The sequence below is a fragment of the Vulpes vulpes genome, chromosome 15, assembly GCF_048418805.1.
Source record: "Vulpes vulpes isolate BD-2025 chromosome 15, VulVul3, whole genome shotgun sequence".
Classification (NCBI taxonomy): domain Eukaryota; kingdom Metazoa; phylum Chordata; class Mammalia; order Carnivora; family Canidae; genus Vulpes; species Vulpes vulpes.
The window spans coordinates 33517806-33535206 of NC_132794.1; the positions used below are offsets into that span (position 1 = coordinate 33517806).

The 17401-nt window shown below is 36.5% G+C and overlaps 1 protein-coding gene across 5 annotated transcripts in view; it reads right to left on the bottom strand.

Annotated features, from left to right (window-relative positions):
• The window catches only part of GBE1 (1,4-alpha-glucan branching enzyme 1), a 272117-nt gene that overhangs the window by 21682 nt on the left and 233034 nt on the right, over positions 1 to 17401 (bottom strand). For 2 of the 5 annotated variants that reach the window (XR_011997300.1, XR_011997301.1), the window contains exons 13-16: positions 16197 to 16381; positions 14129 to 14619; positions 12616 to 12809; positions 10425 to 10527 (exon numbers count right to left, since the gene is read on the bottom strand). Coding sequence is in view for 1 of the 5 variants with exons in the window: in XM_025995626.2 (XP_025851411.2) it covers positions 14489 to 14619; positions 16197 to 16381 (316 nt within the window). In the remaining 4 variants the exon portion in view is untranslated. Of the gene's footprint in view, positions 1 to 10424; positions 10528 to 12615; positions 14620 to 16196; positions 16382 to 17401 lie in introns of all 5 variants that reach the window. The other 3 variants (XR_011997302.1, XR_011997299.1, XM_025995626.2) reach the window with 3 other exon arrangements.

The following is a 17401-nucleotide window of genomic DNA, read 5'->3' on the forward strand; positions in this document are numbered from 1 at the left end:
GAATTTCTGTCTTCACCCATCCCACCCCTCACCTCCTCGCTACCTAGGACCTAGATTTGTAGCTAGCATATTTATTGAGTGGATCTTTTCATTATTGGGACATAACTGTATCCTTCTTGGGTTTTGATCTATGCACGCTTTTGCTAAACCTGAATAAATAATTTAATACTACTTTGGTTATAAAAAAAGCAACCTTGATTTTCTTTCCTTGTTTTATAGAGTTAACATTTAAGATCTGTACAATATCCCTTCTAACACAATCCCATTTCATTATCTATACAGTTTTACTTGGACATTTTAAAAGATTTTTTTCCTTCTTTTTGGAGAAGTCACAATAGTAAAACAAATGCATATCGGTTTGAAGTAGTTAATTCTTAAAGTGAATAACTGTGATTGGTACGAGCCCTGGAGATAGACATTTTGTATATGTGGTTAGTTGAAGTGGATGACTGATTACACATTTACTAAAGTCAGCATATAAAGACCGGCATTATCAACCTGGTCAATTAGCTTTCTTTATACAGATGATTGAACTTAAGCATAGAACATCAAAACGAGTAATCAAAACCATACATATACTTATATATATATGCATATATATAACAAAAATATACAAAATATAAAAATATATGTATAACAAAAATATTTTAAAAATTATTTGGAAGGGCCAGGATGTACATCTCATAATAAGTTCTAGCACTCTACCACCATCTGCCATTGAATGACTGCAAAGTTTGTGAACATTAAAATAATCACTTGAAAGCCGATTATCTTAGTAATCAGCTTTCAAATGATTTGGTAGTAAACATTTTTTTTATTTGAAGTCATAACTTACACGTATAGTTAATATATATTCCTCTTTCTCTTGTAAGTTTCAGGCCAAAGAGAAAATCATAATACTCTAGGGTTCACTCAGTGCTTCAGAAAACTGATTGAGAATGGGCTGAGCTAGCTTCCTATGAAAAATTATAAAGAAAAGACTGCAGCCGTGTGTGTGTGCATGCATGCACCCATATGCGCCCCATCAGCCCCAGTTATTCCTGAGCACTTCTGGGCACCCAGCCCATAACTCTCATAACTGTATCTAGATTAATGATTGTGAGGGAAAAGATTCAAAGTAAACGTTTCCTCACAGGCACTAAAATAATGAGTGTGAGAGCTTTAAACATACATGTGACTGCTAATAAATTTATTTTCCAGGGGCCTAATAAATCTGATATGGTAGTTTGCGATCATCTTTAAAACAATCATATTGGTTTAATCTTACTAGGTAAACATGGGAAGTAATACAAGCAAAGAGTAAAGTTGCTAAGTTATTTCTGCAAAGTTCATGTTTGTACCGTTCAAAACAAAATCAACAAATATTTTGGCTATAGTCAGACATGAAATGACCTATAGAATCCAAATGAGCAAAATTTCTGGAGGTTTTGAATCAATTTCTATTTAATTATTTATTTTCAAACTTATTTCAGAAATGTGAGTATTATTTAGATTTTATTTTAACAATTTTATTTATTCATGAGAGACACACACACACACACACACACACACAGAGAGAGAGAGAGAGAGGCAGGCAGAGACACAGGCAGAGGGAAAAGTAGGCTTCCTGTAAGGAGCCCGATGTGGGACTTGATCTCGCATCCCGGGATCACACCCTCAGCCAAAGGTAGATGCTCAGCCGCTGAGCCACCAGGCGTCCCTATTTAGATTTTATTTAAACTATCCAACTATTATTAAATTCCAAAGTGATGAGACAATTATGGTCATGAGAGAGTTACTCGAATACAGTGATATGATTCTATGTATCCTTTAGGTAAATTGCCTGAGGCAGCCAGCAGACAAAATGTCACCAGGGATGAATTTCCTACATTCAAAATTAAGGTGAGAAAAGGAAATATATACAGTTATATGCTTCTAATATAAATCGACATGGAGGCTCGTCTCCCTAAATCTGTCGTGGACCACTGTGTGTGGCTAAAACAAATTATAGAGCTGTAAACCTGTGCTGGTAATCTGGAACTAGCACACAGGTCATAACTCCCACTACTCAAGGAAGAACACAAGCAACAGCTTATCAAGAAAGCTGATGAAAGCAGAACTCTTATCTCTCACCTCTTTGCAAAGTGTTCTTTTCTCTGTTTTATGGGATGTTTAGTCCCCAAACCCTTTTGTCCTCTAATATCCTTCAGGATCTACACTTTCCCAGTCAGCACTTGAAAGATGAAATACACTTAGTTTATATCCTGGTTTAATAAAAAAAATTGAGTAGCCATCTTTTTCCTTAAAAAGTTACTTTATCCTTAAAAAGTTTGTTTCTTTATTTGTATATGAGAGAGACAGAGAGCACACAGGAGTGGGGGGCGGGAAGGGGAGAGAGGGAGAGAGAGAATCTTAGGCAGGTGCCATGCCCAAAGCAGAGCCCTATGCTCCATCTCAAGACCCTGAGATCACGACCTGAGCAGAAATCAAGAGTCTAATGCTTAACTGACTGAGCCACCCAGGCGCCCCCTAAAAAGTTTATTTTTTAAAATTAGCAATTGGTTTAAAAATATCCCATTTAAACTGATCTGTGTTTATGAGTGTGTTAGAAACTAGAAGAGTATAACACTTCAGAGAAATGACATTTGGTCAGAGGCATCATTAGCTCTTACAAAGAAATGCAAAGAAAACATAAAATTATAAGTAATTAGTGTGAGACATGCTTTACCTATTTTAATGGCATTTCAACAGGGCAACAAGTGAATTATCTGGTGCTCACATGAAAAACTAGGCTGAAATTAGGGGAAGCAGATTTAAATAGTATTTGTTCACTTACTAGGAATATGATCTTGTGAAAGTTTTTAATCTTTCTAGTGCTCATATTTAGGTTGAGGATAAGAATACTTGCCTGATCCGTATCGCTAAGATGATGTGAAGATAAGTGGACTCAATGTAAATAAAAGCATTTACACACCATAAAGTATTATGCAGATTTAATTTTTGGTACTAATTTGGAAATCATGTCCTAAAACACATGTTCTAACCCAATCAATTTGATCTAATTTCATGGGCTGAACCAGGTCCCGCTAGAGTTCTTCCCCTTGTCAGAAAGCTATGATTCCATGCTGCTGGGTATTTCCTAAGGGGCATTAACTATCACAAAATTATAGTCAGTGAACAGGGCACACCTCCAAGTAGGAGAGGTGATTAGGGCCCATCTTCACAGGGCTGGAGCTATGAGTATGAGTGAGTTCTGCAAGGGAAAAGTGCAAGGAAGGAAACAGAATAAATAACTGGATTTGGACCTGAGAGAACAAGATAGCACAAGAGAGGAGACGGGGCTCAAGATAACGCCGCAGCATATGGAGCAAGGGGGTAAGGAAGAAAGGTGAGCCAGTCATACAAGTGTGTGGGGAGGATTTAGCCAGGAGCAGGAGACTTCATTCCAAGACTGTGACAGGACAGAAGTCACCTTGTGGTGGTGAACTGGTGAATAGGAAATGAACAAAGCAGGACCAGAGAATTGTAGGTAATCGAGAGGATTAGGATCTATCTACTCCTCTCACCCCTTCCTTTCCTTCTTTTTATTACAAAATCTCTAAGGCACTTTTAGAGTGCTGATGAGGGCAGCAGTGATAACCACAGCAGGCAACACTGCCTGAGCTTACAGGATGAGCAGGACACTGCGGCTGAGCCTTTCACAGGCATCAACTCATTTAAGACTGACAATAATTCTACAAGAAGGTGTTTTGTGGATGAGGAAACTAAGAAACAGAGGTTACTTTCATAACATGAATAGGTGGGAGGTTTAGAACTTGAATGCTTAGACAGTCTGGTTCCATCTAAAGAGCCCATGCTTTTAGCCACTATCCTAAGTAATGTGAACAAATTCCTCTATGTTCACACCTACAAGAACTGGAAACACTTATAACTACTGAGCCTCTGGGAGACAAAAATGTTAGAGTAAGACAACAGACTGAAGAAAATACTGTTTCAGAATCAGAAAAGAATGCTACCATCAGAGAAACTTCTTTTTCTTTTTTCCTTAGCTGGAAAGACAGGAAGAGTGTTGAAAGGGAAGGTACTAAACTGAAAATAATGGACTATCTCCAAATATAAATGTATGAAGAAAAAAATTACAGTGATGTTTATCATTTTACAGACAAAATATTTTTCTGTTCTAATGTTCTTTAATGAAACACTTATTGTGTGTCAGTGAAAGCTAATGTGATTGCATTTCATTAAGTTACACATTAAATATTTTTTTTCAATAACATCTAAAGAATACTTTCCTTATTCAATACCATATAGCAACTGATTTCACAAATAAACTTCACAAACATATTAGGAATTAATTTGGTATTTTTCTACCATTTTGCCAAGAAATACTACATTAATAGAATTGGAAATGATTCTCCCACATGGTTATAACTGAAGTCATTGTCTCCAAAAACACATTGTTCATAGCTCTACTTTTTCTACTTTTCTCTGGAGAAATGGAAATTCTCCTTTGGTTGCAGCATCCATATATTCTTGGGAGGACTTAAATAATTATAGTGAACCAGTAATTATATCATGGCTTCATTTTATGAATTTTTTGGAGAATTCAGGTACCATTTGCACATGTAAGTGAAACACTGACTACTCAGTTTGGCCCTGTGAGATTCTGAGTTAGAATAGCTCAACAGAAAATAATGAAAATGAAAATACCTCATTTATAGAAGATCTAAACAATTTTATGGCAGGCAGGAGATAGTTACTAAAAAAAAAAGGCTAATTTCTACTGAGATCCAGAAGGAAAAAGTAATTTAACATTTAGAAAATGTATTTTAGACACAGAATGCTCTATTTAAAAAACACTGGTGGGGATCCCTGGGTGGCTCAGCGGTTTGGCACCTGCCTTTGGCCCAGGGTGCGATCCTGGAGTCCCGGGATCGAGTCCCAGGATCGAGTCCTGCGTCCGGCTCCCGGCATGGGGCCTGCTTCTCCCTCCTCTTGTGTCTCTGCCTCTCTCTCTCTCTATCATAAATAAAGAAATAAATCTTTAAAAAAATAAAAATAAAAAACACTGGCATCAGATATAAAGAAAGGTGAATAAAATTACATAATTATTTTTCTTTTAAACAGTAGAGAATGATGTATTTTGGACTTTTTTTTTTTTTTTAAAAAGACTATTTTAAAGAAAAGGTTAGATATGGAATTTTTTAGGTCAATGATTTCATTGTAGATTTTTTTCTTTTCTTTCAATCAATCAATCAATTAATTTTAAAATATTTCATTTGAGAGAGAGAAGGTGCAAGTGCAGGAGCAGGGAGGAGGTGCAAAGGGAGAGGGAGAAGCCGACTCCCTGCTGAGCAGGGAGCTCGATGCAGGACTTGATGCAGGACTCCATCCCAGGGCCGTGAGATCCAGATCTGAGCTGAAAGCAGACACTCAACTGGTTGAGCCACCCGGGTGCCCTCATTGTAGATTTTCATATTTGCAATACTATTTGCTAGGAAATGAAAAGGTCTACTAAATGAGATAATAAGTGTGAAGTGCTTGCAGAGTGCAGGCATATAATAAGTCTGTAATGGATGGTAGACCTTATTATGAAAGTCTGCTCAGCAAGTATTCTGACAATACATTTTAGTGTATTAATTTTGAGTCGTACAAAATCATGATGCATCTTATTGATAATATTTCAATCAATGTTTCCTTTCTGCCATTTAATTAAATATCTACTTTAAGGGAAACCCAATAAATTCTAGCAATTTTTGTGCTTTAATTATTAATTTTAAACAACCCTAGGGGTTCTTTTGTCATTAGGTAGCTGTATTCTCCATCTATCTACCTCATCCATCCATCTGTCTCTGTTCATACATTCATCTCTCCAACACCCATCTGTCCATCTATCCATCTGCTGCTTCTGTCTGCCCATCCTATTCATCATTCATCCAACAGAAATTTAGCTTTTTGTGTGAGAACCTAATACATTCTAACTAGAGATATAATTGCTAATGTGCAGGTAAGACTCTGAGTCTTACATGTATCTCAGAGTCAATTTCCATATACTCGTACCTCTTTTTACAAATTGGTAATAATAATCAACCTAAGCACAAATGGTTTTCCCCCTATTAGCAATACAATTGTTATGTAAGTGTGTATTGTTTTAAAAAGTTACCATAATGTTTCTGATTTCTTTTTTCCCATAGAAGGACAAGAAATAGAGGGCAGAGATCTTGACTGAGCTATTGTTAGATGAATTTCTGGAACCTAGGAGACCATTGCCAGACAACTGAGCTATGAAGCAAAACAAACCCAGAAATGCTGTTGAATACCGCAGAACACTGAGACCCTGGAATACTGCTCAGATATTGAAGAAAAAAAAAAAAAAAAGGGAAAAAAGCCCCACATCTAAAACCATTTGTGTTTTAAGGGTTTGCTCATTATTCATTACTGCCTATAGTCTTATGAATATATATTAAGCCAACCTAAAACTGTTATAACTGTAGCAATATTTTAATCATGCAAAATATTTTTCTCATTTTGTGATTCATCTTAAATTCCTGGGTAGAAAATGATGTTAAATAACAGGCTCTTTCTTGCCAGTGGAGGTGGGGATACACATCTGTCATTATCATTAAATCACAGGGATATCTGGATAGTGTTTTACAACAAAAAATGATCAAAAAGACCTCTAGATAATGTTTAAAAGTATTACTGTCTTCTTGAAACTAAAGAGGGCTAACCTGGCAAAGAATACACATCCACTTGGAAGCTATAAAAACAAAAGTAGGACCTATATTAAATATGAAATTGTTAGTAGGATCATCTCTGTTCACATAAAGAATAGCATCATTAAATTGTAGCATAGAGTAAAAGCAAACATACATACACAAGGAAAAGAAACATGCTTGCATCTGTTCAAAGTGATTGTTGTAGATCTTCTTTGAGAAAACCTTGTATTTTTTTAAAGTTTTTTTTAAATCAAAACATATGTAACCTAGAAAACTAGAAAGTTGAGATGCTCTATTTTTTGTTGTTGTTCAGAAATTAACCTTTATATATAAATTCTGGATGGAATATGGCATTTAGCTAATCCTAAATTAAGACTTTTGTTTTTATTTGTTGCATAAAGCATAGATTCTAATAAACACAGGGTGTTATATAACCATGCTTCAAAGGCTTCTGTAAACTAAGCAACTCACAGCAACATCTCTGCCTTCAGCAATCACACTCCAGTGAATCATCCAAGTGACCTTATTTGCTCATTAGAAACTCTGTGTACAGGTTGCAAATGTCAGAGTCTGAATTTACATTTTAAAAAGTACATCTTGCGGCAGTTTAATGAAAATATTTCAAAGATCTCAGGTCAAATTCAACTATTTACTCATCTGTTCCCTTAGCTTTAAATATTTTTGGCTGGGATTCACATATTTTTCACAAGACATACTTTATGATCACTCCTCTTAACATTTCAGTATTGTAACAGTTTGAAACGCCATTTGGAAAGGGGGCTGCTATTACACTATTATTTCCACCCCCATCTCAGCATGGTGACAAATAATTTAAAAACATTTGATTTTAGTGTTGTTTATGTTCTCAGAACAGTATGAATCTGCACATACCCAGACACACACCTTACAAACAAAGTGTGAAGGCTTAAATTTCACTTTGAATGTTATACAATATACTTAAATTGATGTGAAGGCATCAAAGGGGTTTAACTTTGGGCATGGAATGAGGATACATTTATATTCTACTCTAGAATATAGAGAAATCACATGACCTGTACATGTACATTCCACTTTTTTTTTTTTTTTCTTAATCTGGTGGAGGATGATGTCAGGGATCATGAGGAAGAAAGAATTTCTCGGGAGGAATTTGTGTGGGTTATGGTGGGTGCTGAGAGAAGTTAGTTGAAGAGAGAGAAGCTTGTCTGAGCCATGAACTTGTGTATTTGATATGCAGGATATCCAGGTTCATTTTCTTATGCTACCTATTCCCCAAAACAATACAAAAATTATTTTGAGCATTACAGAAATAGGTCATCATCAGCAACATCACCACTGTTACCACCACCAACCACACATAGGCACCCATGAACAGAAAGAGGCACTCAGGTACAGTAGAAAGAACTCGAGCTTTGCAGTACACTGCTCAACCTTTGTAGCTGTGTCCTGGAGTGAAGTTAGGTAGTTACAAAGGCCTTGGCTTATTGACCTGTTCCATGAGGCTAACAAAACCTACCTCATAGGGTCACTGGGGATATTAAACTAGATACTTATTAAAAATGGCCAGCAGGGGATCCCTTGGTGGCTCAGCGGTTTAGCGCCTGCCTTTGGCCCAGGGTGTGATCCTGGAGTCCCGGGATTGAGTCCCACGTCGGGCTCCCTGCATGGAGCCTGCTTCTCCCTCCTCCTGTGTCTCTGCCTTTCTCTCTCTCTCTCTCTCTCTCATAAATAAATAAATAAATAAATAAATAAATCTTAAAAAAAATGGCCAGCAAGCATAAGGTCCTCAGAATAGGTCCCCTAACACCCACTTTCCTTCATATCACTCAAAATGTGGTACCACCATTAATGTTCTTCAAAAGGGATTAGAAAGATAGGTTTGCCCTTGGGGACTCAGCAGTTCTCCTTTTGACTTAATGCTTATTTGATACCGTTCTAAGCAAAGAAATGCAATGGAAGAAAGACAGTAATGATTCTGACAATATAAATGGCATTATGTTTTTTCCCCTTTCTTTCTCTACAGCTAAAAAATGTGAAATCATAGGCAAATAATACATTAAGAAAGTGTGTTGTATCTTCATAGTATGAAATGTGTGACCTGCCTACTTGTCTAGTATGTTTAGATCTGAGTTCTGCATCACCTACATTGATATTTACTAATTAAAGAATGTTGGTGGGTATTACACTGAAGATTAGTAGCAAAAAGACCAACATGAGACAGTGTATAAGTAAAGGGTTTTGCTGTGTTTTTTAAAAAAATTCTAGAATATGGCTATAGATTCTTTTTCCACAAACAACACTGTCTTTTAGCAGTCACCACTAAGACCACATTCCAAAACCTTAGTGATACAAATCAGACTTCCCTTTTAGCTTTCCAAAATGCATCATCCTATTTTGAAGTGATAGGTAAAGGTATCCTTAAAGTGTCTCTTCTACTTTACCTGGCATTATTCCCAAAATAGTTTACCTTACAACAGTTTCTTGGGAAGATAGTTACCACCTATTCTCTACAGATTTGAGTGAAAGTTGATGCCTTGCTATTGACATACAGGATATACAGGTTCAAAAAATGGAACTCCTCAAGAATTCAGATATGTTACCCATTTGCAGTTTATATTTCACAGTGTTCACATTTTATATTGAACACAGAAGATGTTCAAATGACTTCTTTAGAAACTTTCAATTTGTTCTGGCACCAAATCCTCCTCTCCAGGGAATTAAAAATTTGATGAATTTCTTAACTTGATTAATATATCCCATCTTGCCACTGTGTATTTTTCACAGTGAAAAATCTGTATTCAATTCACTGGCTCAGTAGTTGGAAATACCAATGGCACAGAACACTTTGGCAAAATGAGAAAATACAGCATAGAAATCCTAATTTCTTGTACTTTCCATATCTGAAATGGTTCTATAATGCTGAGCTACAATGTCATGTAAAGGTATAAGAATAAAGTCAGAAAGATGAAAGACCAAAAAGAACTGAGACTTGTAAAATGCTAAGGATAATAAAAAGAACTCTTAAAGCTAAGCTTGGAACAGAAAGAGCAGCAAGAAAGCACAGACGTATCTGCTATTATGGAACATGGTACAATCATAACAATAAGAGAGAACTGTTGTCTTCCCTGTTACTAGGTTAGAGGCAAAAAACAACATCTCTATTTTTTTATGTTCAATGTTAAATTTCAGGTTTTAGGCTAAAGTTATTAGCTGATAAAGAATAAGGGAGCTTGACATCAGAGAAGTACACATTAAGAAAAACTAAAGATTTTTATTTGGTTGCAGATACAAGTAGAAAATGTGATGGCTGCCAGTATAAAGCTATTTTCACTTTGGCCCTATTAACAAGAGAGTAGTAGCAAGATAAAGGGAGGTAATGAGGGTACTCTACATCATACTTGCCAGACCCTCCCTGGAATATTGTGCTGTTAGTTCTGGAGACATGTTGTAAGAAGGATGCGCACCATGCTGAGTGCATTTTGATCAGAGACAGGATGGTAAGAGGTCTGGAAAATATCATAAGAATCTGTTGAAGAAACCAGAGGCATTTGGTCTGGAAGAGGAAAGACTAGGGAGGCAGTTACTGTGGGCAGCATGCTAAGTGCCTTTCTGACTTGAGTAGCGGCATGTACAACAGGTGTTGGGTCCAGAGTACAGAATTTATGCATTTCTTTTAATACATTTAAAGCAATACTTAAAAAAAAAAAATACCCACCTTGAATTGTTTACCTTATGAAATAGTGAGATTCCCGACTGGAATGTGTTCTCATGATGGTTAGCTATCACATGTGGGAGGAACTCTTAAATGGTATTTCTGCACCGAACTGGGTTACTGGAGTATAGAACATCACAAATCCAAGAGATTTTAAGATCACTATAGGAGTTAAAGCTGGGGTTATAAACTTTCAGCTAATTAGGTATGGTTTAAGGTATGTTGAGATCCTCTCCTGCTCTTCTCCCCTCAAAAAAAAAAAATCTTCGTTATAAAAAAATTATTTCATTAAATAACCAGTCCATCAGGTCTTGTATATTTCTTGAGTTTTCAAAGAGACCATTATTAAAAGGTATGTATCTTCAGAGGAAGCAGTAACATATGGGAATTAGTTACATACAGCTTGTCGACAGAAAGACAAGAATGAGAAAGGTAGCAAGAATAAATAAGGTCTAAGTGGGCACAAATCGGTAGAAAACAAAATCCCTATAGGAAAAGAACCAAGAGTATTTTCTGCAAGGTTTTCCTGGAGATCCAACTGATAGAACCAAGGTTTCAGGTATTACTTATATGAAAGTATGGCCCAATTTTCCAAGGTGTCTATATCATTAGAGCTTTTAATAGTACAGTTTCTGAAAGGGGTCACTAACCTAAAGCATTCAGTGTTTAATACAGTGTTAATTCAGTGTTTGATACAGAGAATTTCTGTATAACAGATGCCTATAGACATTTAGATAAATAAACCAAATTTCAGAATACTCAATTTGTGACAAAGTTTTATCAAAACCAAACCAGAGGGGTACCTGGCAGGCTCAGCTGGTGAGTTCAAGCCCCGTGTTTAGTGTAGAGATCACTTTAAAGCAAAACAAAATACAAAAAAGCAAACTAGATTTTCATGTATAGTGTAATATTGTATCATTAAATAAAATTAACTTTGGAGTGGGTTCTACTTCATAAAATGTGCTATGTTATTATTTATATTTTCACTTAATAATATTTGTTAAAGTTACATAGTTACATAGGAGATAGCTTGAGTCAAGATTTTTCTTCTAAATATTATCATTGAAATTGTATGTATTTCCATTTATCAAAATCCTAAATTAAACTTATATTTTAATATATATAAATAAATATATATGTATATTTTTAAGTGAGTTCTATACCTAACATGGGGCTTGAAATCACAACCCTGAGATCAAGAGGCATATGCTCTATCAACTGAGCCAGCCTGGAACCCCCAAACTTTTATTTTTATTCCTCTAACTGGTTATTCCTCCTTGCTTTCTTGCTTTGGTATCCTAATAACAGCACTACCATTCTTCCCCTTGGTCAAAATGAAATCTTATATTTTCTCTTTTACATCCCAAGTCCAAACAATTGCTGAGTTCTTTCACTCTAAGAAAATGTTCATATACCTCTTTCTATCCTATTGTCATTCCTTTAGCTCATGCCTTAATTATCTTTTACATGTACTGTAATTTCTCATAATTAATATCTATACTTCCAATCTCTTTCCTCGAGAAAGCTCTCCTACACTCTGGGTACATGAGAACTTTTCCTAAAGCATACATTCTTATCAAGTAGTTCCATAGCTCAAAAACCTTCAGTGATTCAATATAGAACTATGGAAGAAGTCTAAACTAATTAATATAGCATTGAAATCTTCTATTATGTGATCCCAATCTATCTTTTCAGCTTTATCTCTTATTCCTTTTTAGGGTCATCATTCTCCAATTAATACATTGTGCTATTCATTATCTGAGAATATTCTATGCTCTCCAACAGCTGAGATAGCCTTCCTCATTTTTTTCTACTATGATTTTATCCATTTCTCAAGGTCTAGGCTTAAAGGTCTTTTCTAAATCAACCCATCAATCAATTTCTGGCTGTCTGGCTCTCTCTCTCTCTTTCTTTTATTTATCTCTTCTTTACCCATGGAACATTCTTATCCCTTTCCCATTTATTGCAGGATGCCTTAGTTTGGTTCTATACATCTCTCCTCTCTTACTGACTTAGGGTCAAGGATAATGCTTAACAAAGACTGCAGGGTAGATCCCAAGTGTACTGTAAATGTATTTTGGTTTGATCATAAAAAAAAAATTGACTGCAAATTGATTATATTAAACTTCCAGGTAAATAGGCATTTAGTCAAGGGGCATTACTTCAACAGTTTGGAGCTGAGAGGGGTCACGTAGAGTGGCTACATACCTAGCATGTATTTGCATTTCTTTATAGAAACAGTGAGTATATATGCTTCCTGGAACAGTGCAGCTCTTCTTTAGCACAGGTAATCCCATCACGCCGAAGGGAGCATCCCCTGTGTTACCTGAGGCACATGTGGGCCATCAGCCACAGCCACAGCCACCTCACCCAGATGCTCTGATGCCACATGACACTGTGATCTGCAGGGCAAGAAAAGGGTAGGGAACCATCTCTCACTGCCTTCACTGAGGGTAGTGGGAGGTGCTGCCAGCTACTTAACTGGATGGCATGGGCCCCTTCTCTTTTACTGTTGGAGAAACGGTCTGTCTGAGGAACCACTTCTCCAATGACTTCACTTCCTGAGCCCACTTTCCACTTCCTGGAAACTCCAGGGTAATTCCCGGGATTCAGCCAGCCATGGCAATACACTTCTCCTTGCTAGAAATTTCTTTGGGGATATGTAACTGAATTCTGGTCAACAGAAAAATGAAAGAAAATTTGGTAAAGTGATTTTATTCTTAAAAACAGGGACACCTGGGTGGTTCAGTGGTTGAGCATCTCCCTTTGACTCAGGTTGTGATCCTGGAGTCTTGGGATTGAGTTCCACAACTGGCTCCTTGTAGGGAGCTTGCTTTTCCCTCTGCCTGTGTCTCTGCCTCTCTCTGTGTGTCTCTCATGAATAAATAAATAAAATCTTAAAAGAAAGAGAGAGAGAGAGAGAGAGAGAGAGAGAGAGAGAGAGAGAGAGATTGAGAGACAGAGAAAGTCTATTTGGCTTTTGTCGCGTCTGAAGGTTCCATCCAGAACCATAGCTGCTGTCTTGCAACTCTAGCAGGTGCCATCCCTTGGACATTGGTGGCACCCTGAAAGTTGAAAGCAGAAAGACAGAATGAACCAGGGAACTGGATAACATTGTCACAGTGCAGAGGTCACCCTACCGTAAGACTTTTTCTTGTGTGGCAAAATACATCTTCCTCACTCTTTGAGCCAGTTGAGCAGACAGTTTCTATTATTGTAGCTAGAGATACCCTGACGCATCAGACTTCATGTTGGCATCAGGCACCTTGCTCAGGTGGCAGACGTTAATCATTGTCAGAGCGTCAGGGGAGAAGGACATTGTTTATAGGGTCTGCTTAAAATTTTGTGCTGGGCTGTTGCTAGGTCCTCGATCTGGTAAGTTATAATCTTAAAATACACTGCACTTTTCCTTTTGCAACAATTATCAAACCTAGAGTTACTAATGTTTTTCCTCTTCACTAGTTTAAAAGCTCCATGAGGGCAGTGACTACATGCACCAGGAGAACCTAGCACAGGGAGGGCACACAGGCGTTCAGTAAGAAGGTGCTCAGCAATTATCTGTGAAACACGAATGAGTAAATGAATATACAAAATAACAACAGCATTCTCCTTATTTCCTTTGCTCACACTCCCATGCCCTGATTCCTTCTCAGTTCATGCCTTCAAAAATAAGCTACATCCTGCATTTGAGGAGACAGGAAAGAAGAGGGGAGGAAGTTACCTTTATAGCTACTGTCTGCTCTCTCGGTGGTGAAGGGGAAAGGAGACAATTCTTAAAGGTAACCTATGAAATAATTTCATAAAGAAAAAAACTACAGTTATCTCCAGGATTGCATACTGGCTCAAAATATTGTTTAAAAAAATGTTCAGAATCATTTTAGAACCAGAATGAAGCTTAGGATTGATTCAGTATAACCAAGCAGAGCAAAGATTTACCAATCAACTATCTCAAGGCCCTCATTTTTCAAAAGAGGAACTGAGAGCTACTGTCACCAAGATCTGCACTGGTCTTTCTTATTCTTCATGATGTAATAAATAATTGAATGCAGACAGTTACATTCAATAGCAACAAAAAGGATATTTTCCTGGCAATGTCGTTCCCACTCGGTAATCAGTGTAGCTCTTGCTTGGATGAAAGTTGAAAATAAAAAGAAGACCTGCTCTCTCAAAAGCGATGATCTTATTGCCTTCATGCTTTTCACTCACATAGGCCTGCAAGAATTAACACATATATTACATTATGACATTATAGATGCTGTTATAAGCAAATTAATTATAAAATTGTTTTTGTCCTTATTAGTAACCTTGTTATTAAGCCAACAAATGAAAATGTACTATATTTTTTGAAACTGTTGCAATTTGCCCTATCAAACTCTACACTAACAAAAGTCTCAAAAACAGCTTAAAGAGTCTAAAAATCTCACTAGCCATTGACAACTTCAGACAAAGCACAGAGGATTAGCATTGTGGCTCAGGTTTTAAGAACACAGTACCTATTACATATAAAGTGTGTGTGTGAGTGTATACTGGATCTGTTTACAAGTGAATTTTCTTTAAGATTTTTAGTCCCCAGATCAATGAGGTAAGGTACATGAAATTACTTTAAAAAATGTAACATTGTTATTGTACTGAGATTTCTGAAGTTGTAGTTATCTTAAAAACTTTACCTTATTGCACACCTTTGTTAGATTCAATGGCAACCTAATGTTCTTTACAATATATCTTTTTTTTCTCATAAAAGGGAAGATCTGAAAAAAAATTATATCTACAAAGTCTCCCATTTTATAACCCATGTTTTATAGTAGGCAGTGAGAAGCCTTTGCTTTTTCAACACCAACCTCTTGCAGCTCCAGCTTTGAGAGACTTATTTCCATGCATATCAGCACCACCACTCTTAGTAATTTAGCAATGTGAACTAAGGCTCTAGAGTAAACAGCATGCCTTTTGGTATTCAACATTGTTCCTGTTGAAAAGGAGCATCATTTTGCTCTCTCTTCTGGAAATTGCATTACTAATAAACGTGATTAGGGCATTCGTGTCATGTAGCCAATCTTGGTGAATATATAAGTACCTTTGTTCAACCATTAAAAAAAAAATCATAGACACCAAAGGAAAAACACACGAACAGTAATTTCAAACAGCACCAGTAAAAAGTAAATGGATTATAAGTAACACATACTATATGCTAATTTTTGCAAGGGAAAAAAAGCCGGTATAAAATTTGCACCTGTTAATTACATTTTCTAAAACTTATTGAAAACTGAGACTTTAATTCCAGAGGAGAGTCAGGCTCATGAAAAATACAAAACAGCATGCAGGTCTAACGGCATCTGTTGAGATGGCAAGTTAGAGACCAGTAAAGGAAGGGGCAAAAAAAAAAAAAAAAAGGAATAAAGAAATCTACATGTTGTCAAAGTAGTCTCTTTATGATGGCAAAATTATTTATATAAAGAAAACCAGTCAAAACAATTAAGATGTTTCCACAGTAATTTCCAAAATGGACTCCATGCTGAGCTTTTGTTATTTTAACCAATTGAAATAAAAATTACTAAATTTAACCAACAACAAACTAAACAGGAAAGTAAGCAGGGCATTGTGCTTAAGATTTTCATTATCTGTTGGAGAGACTTCAGTGACATGTTTTGACAACCTGAAGTATGTTTCAGGGCACTACACACTGAATAATAAAGTAGTGTTTAAAAGATCCGCATATAGATTTAAATCGATTGCCATTCCAAGCATGTACAACACTGGTGACTAAAACATAACATTTAGAATAAAGAGCTTACCTGTGGAGCTGAAAGCCAACCACATCTTTCTTCCAATTTATTCATATCTCTGTCAAAGTTATTTAGGAACTTATAGCGAAGGAGGTCATCGTCAGTTAAATGAAATTGCCTTCTGGCATAATGATAACTCTCATTATTTCCTTTTCTTGGGAAGTCTAACCATTCAGGATGCCCAAATTCATTACCTGTGTTAAAAAAAAAAAAATATATATATATATATATTATATATGCCTCACCCAGTAATATTAGCATTTCTTACTAAGGTGACTCTGTAATTTTACATGTTAAAGTCCTTAAAATCTGTTTAGGTTATAATTTACTACAGCTGTGCCCTGTGAAGGATATACGACCAACCTCAGTTCAAAAACAGCACAGCGTAGCCCAATGAGTAGTGACCGCATCTGAACTCAGAATACCAGGGGCCAGTTCTAGCCCAGCCCTGCAGCCTGTGGGATGCGTCTTCTTCCCCTCATGCATGAACTGAGAAAGCTATCTCTATCATACTTAAATCCTCTCTGAAACAATCTCTTATATCTCAGAGTAATTTCTGAAATTGCTTTTCCATAATTTCTGTAATGTATACAATGCTTTACAATTCCCCAAGGCTTTTGATCCTCAGTGGGACTCTTCATTATATCTAACTCACAGATGAGAAATCCAAAGTTTTAGACAGTTAAGAGATCTGCCCAAGCTCACACAGATAATAAGTGCAAAAGCAACCATTAAAATTTAGTTCTGATTAAAATCCAAAAATTTTAATGATGTTCTTTCTACTTCATCCACAGAATAGACAGGTACATTTTAAACTTCAGGTGCCAGGGATCCCTGGGTGGCTCAGCAGTTTGGCACCTGCCTTTGGCCCAGGGCGTGATCCTCAAGTCTCGGGATCGAGTCCCACACTGGGCTCCCTGCATGGAGTCTGCTTCTCCCTCTGCCTGTGTCTCTGTCTCTCTCTCTCTCTCTCTCAATGTGTCTCTCATGAATAAATAAAATAAAATATTTTAAAAAAAAAGTAAATTAAAAAATAAACTCCAGGTGACACAGAAACCCAAGTCATCACTCTTATTACTAATTTTTCCTATTTTTTTCATTTTTCCTATTTCTATCTCATATCTCCACTTTACCATTAGATGTGTATCTTTAATTTCAAATGTATCTGCATGTATGTGCATGTGCATGTGCGTAGCTAGGACACTTGATTTGGA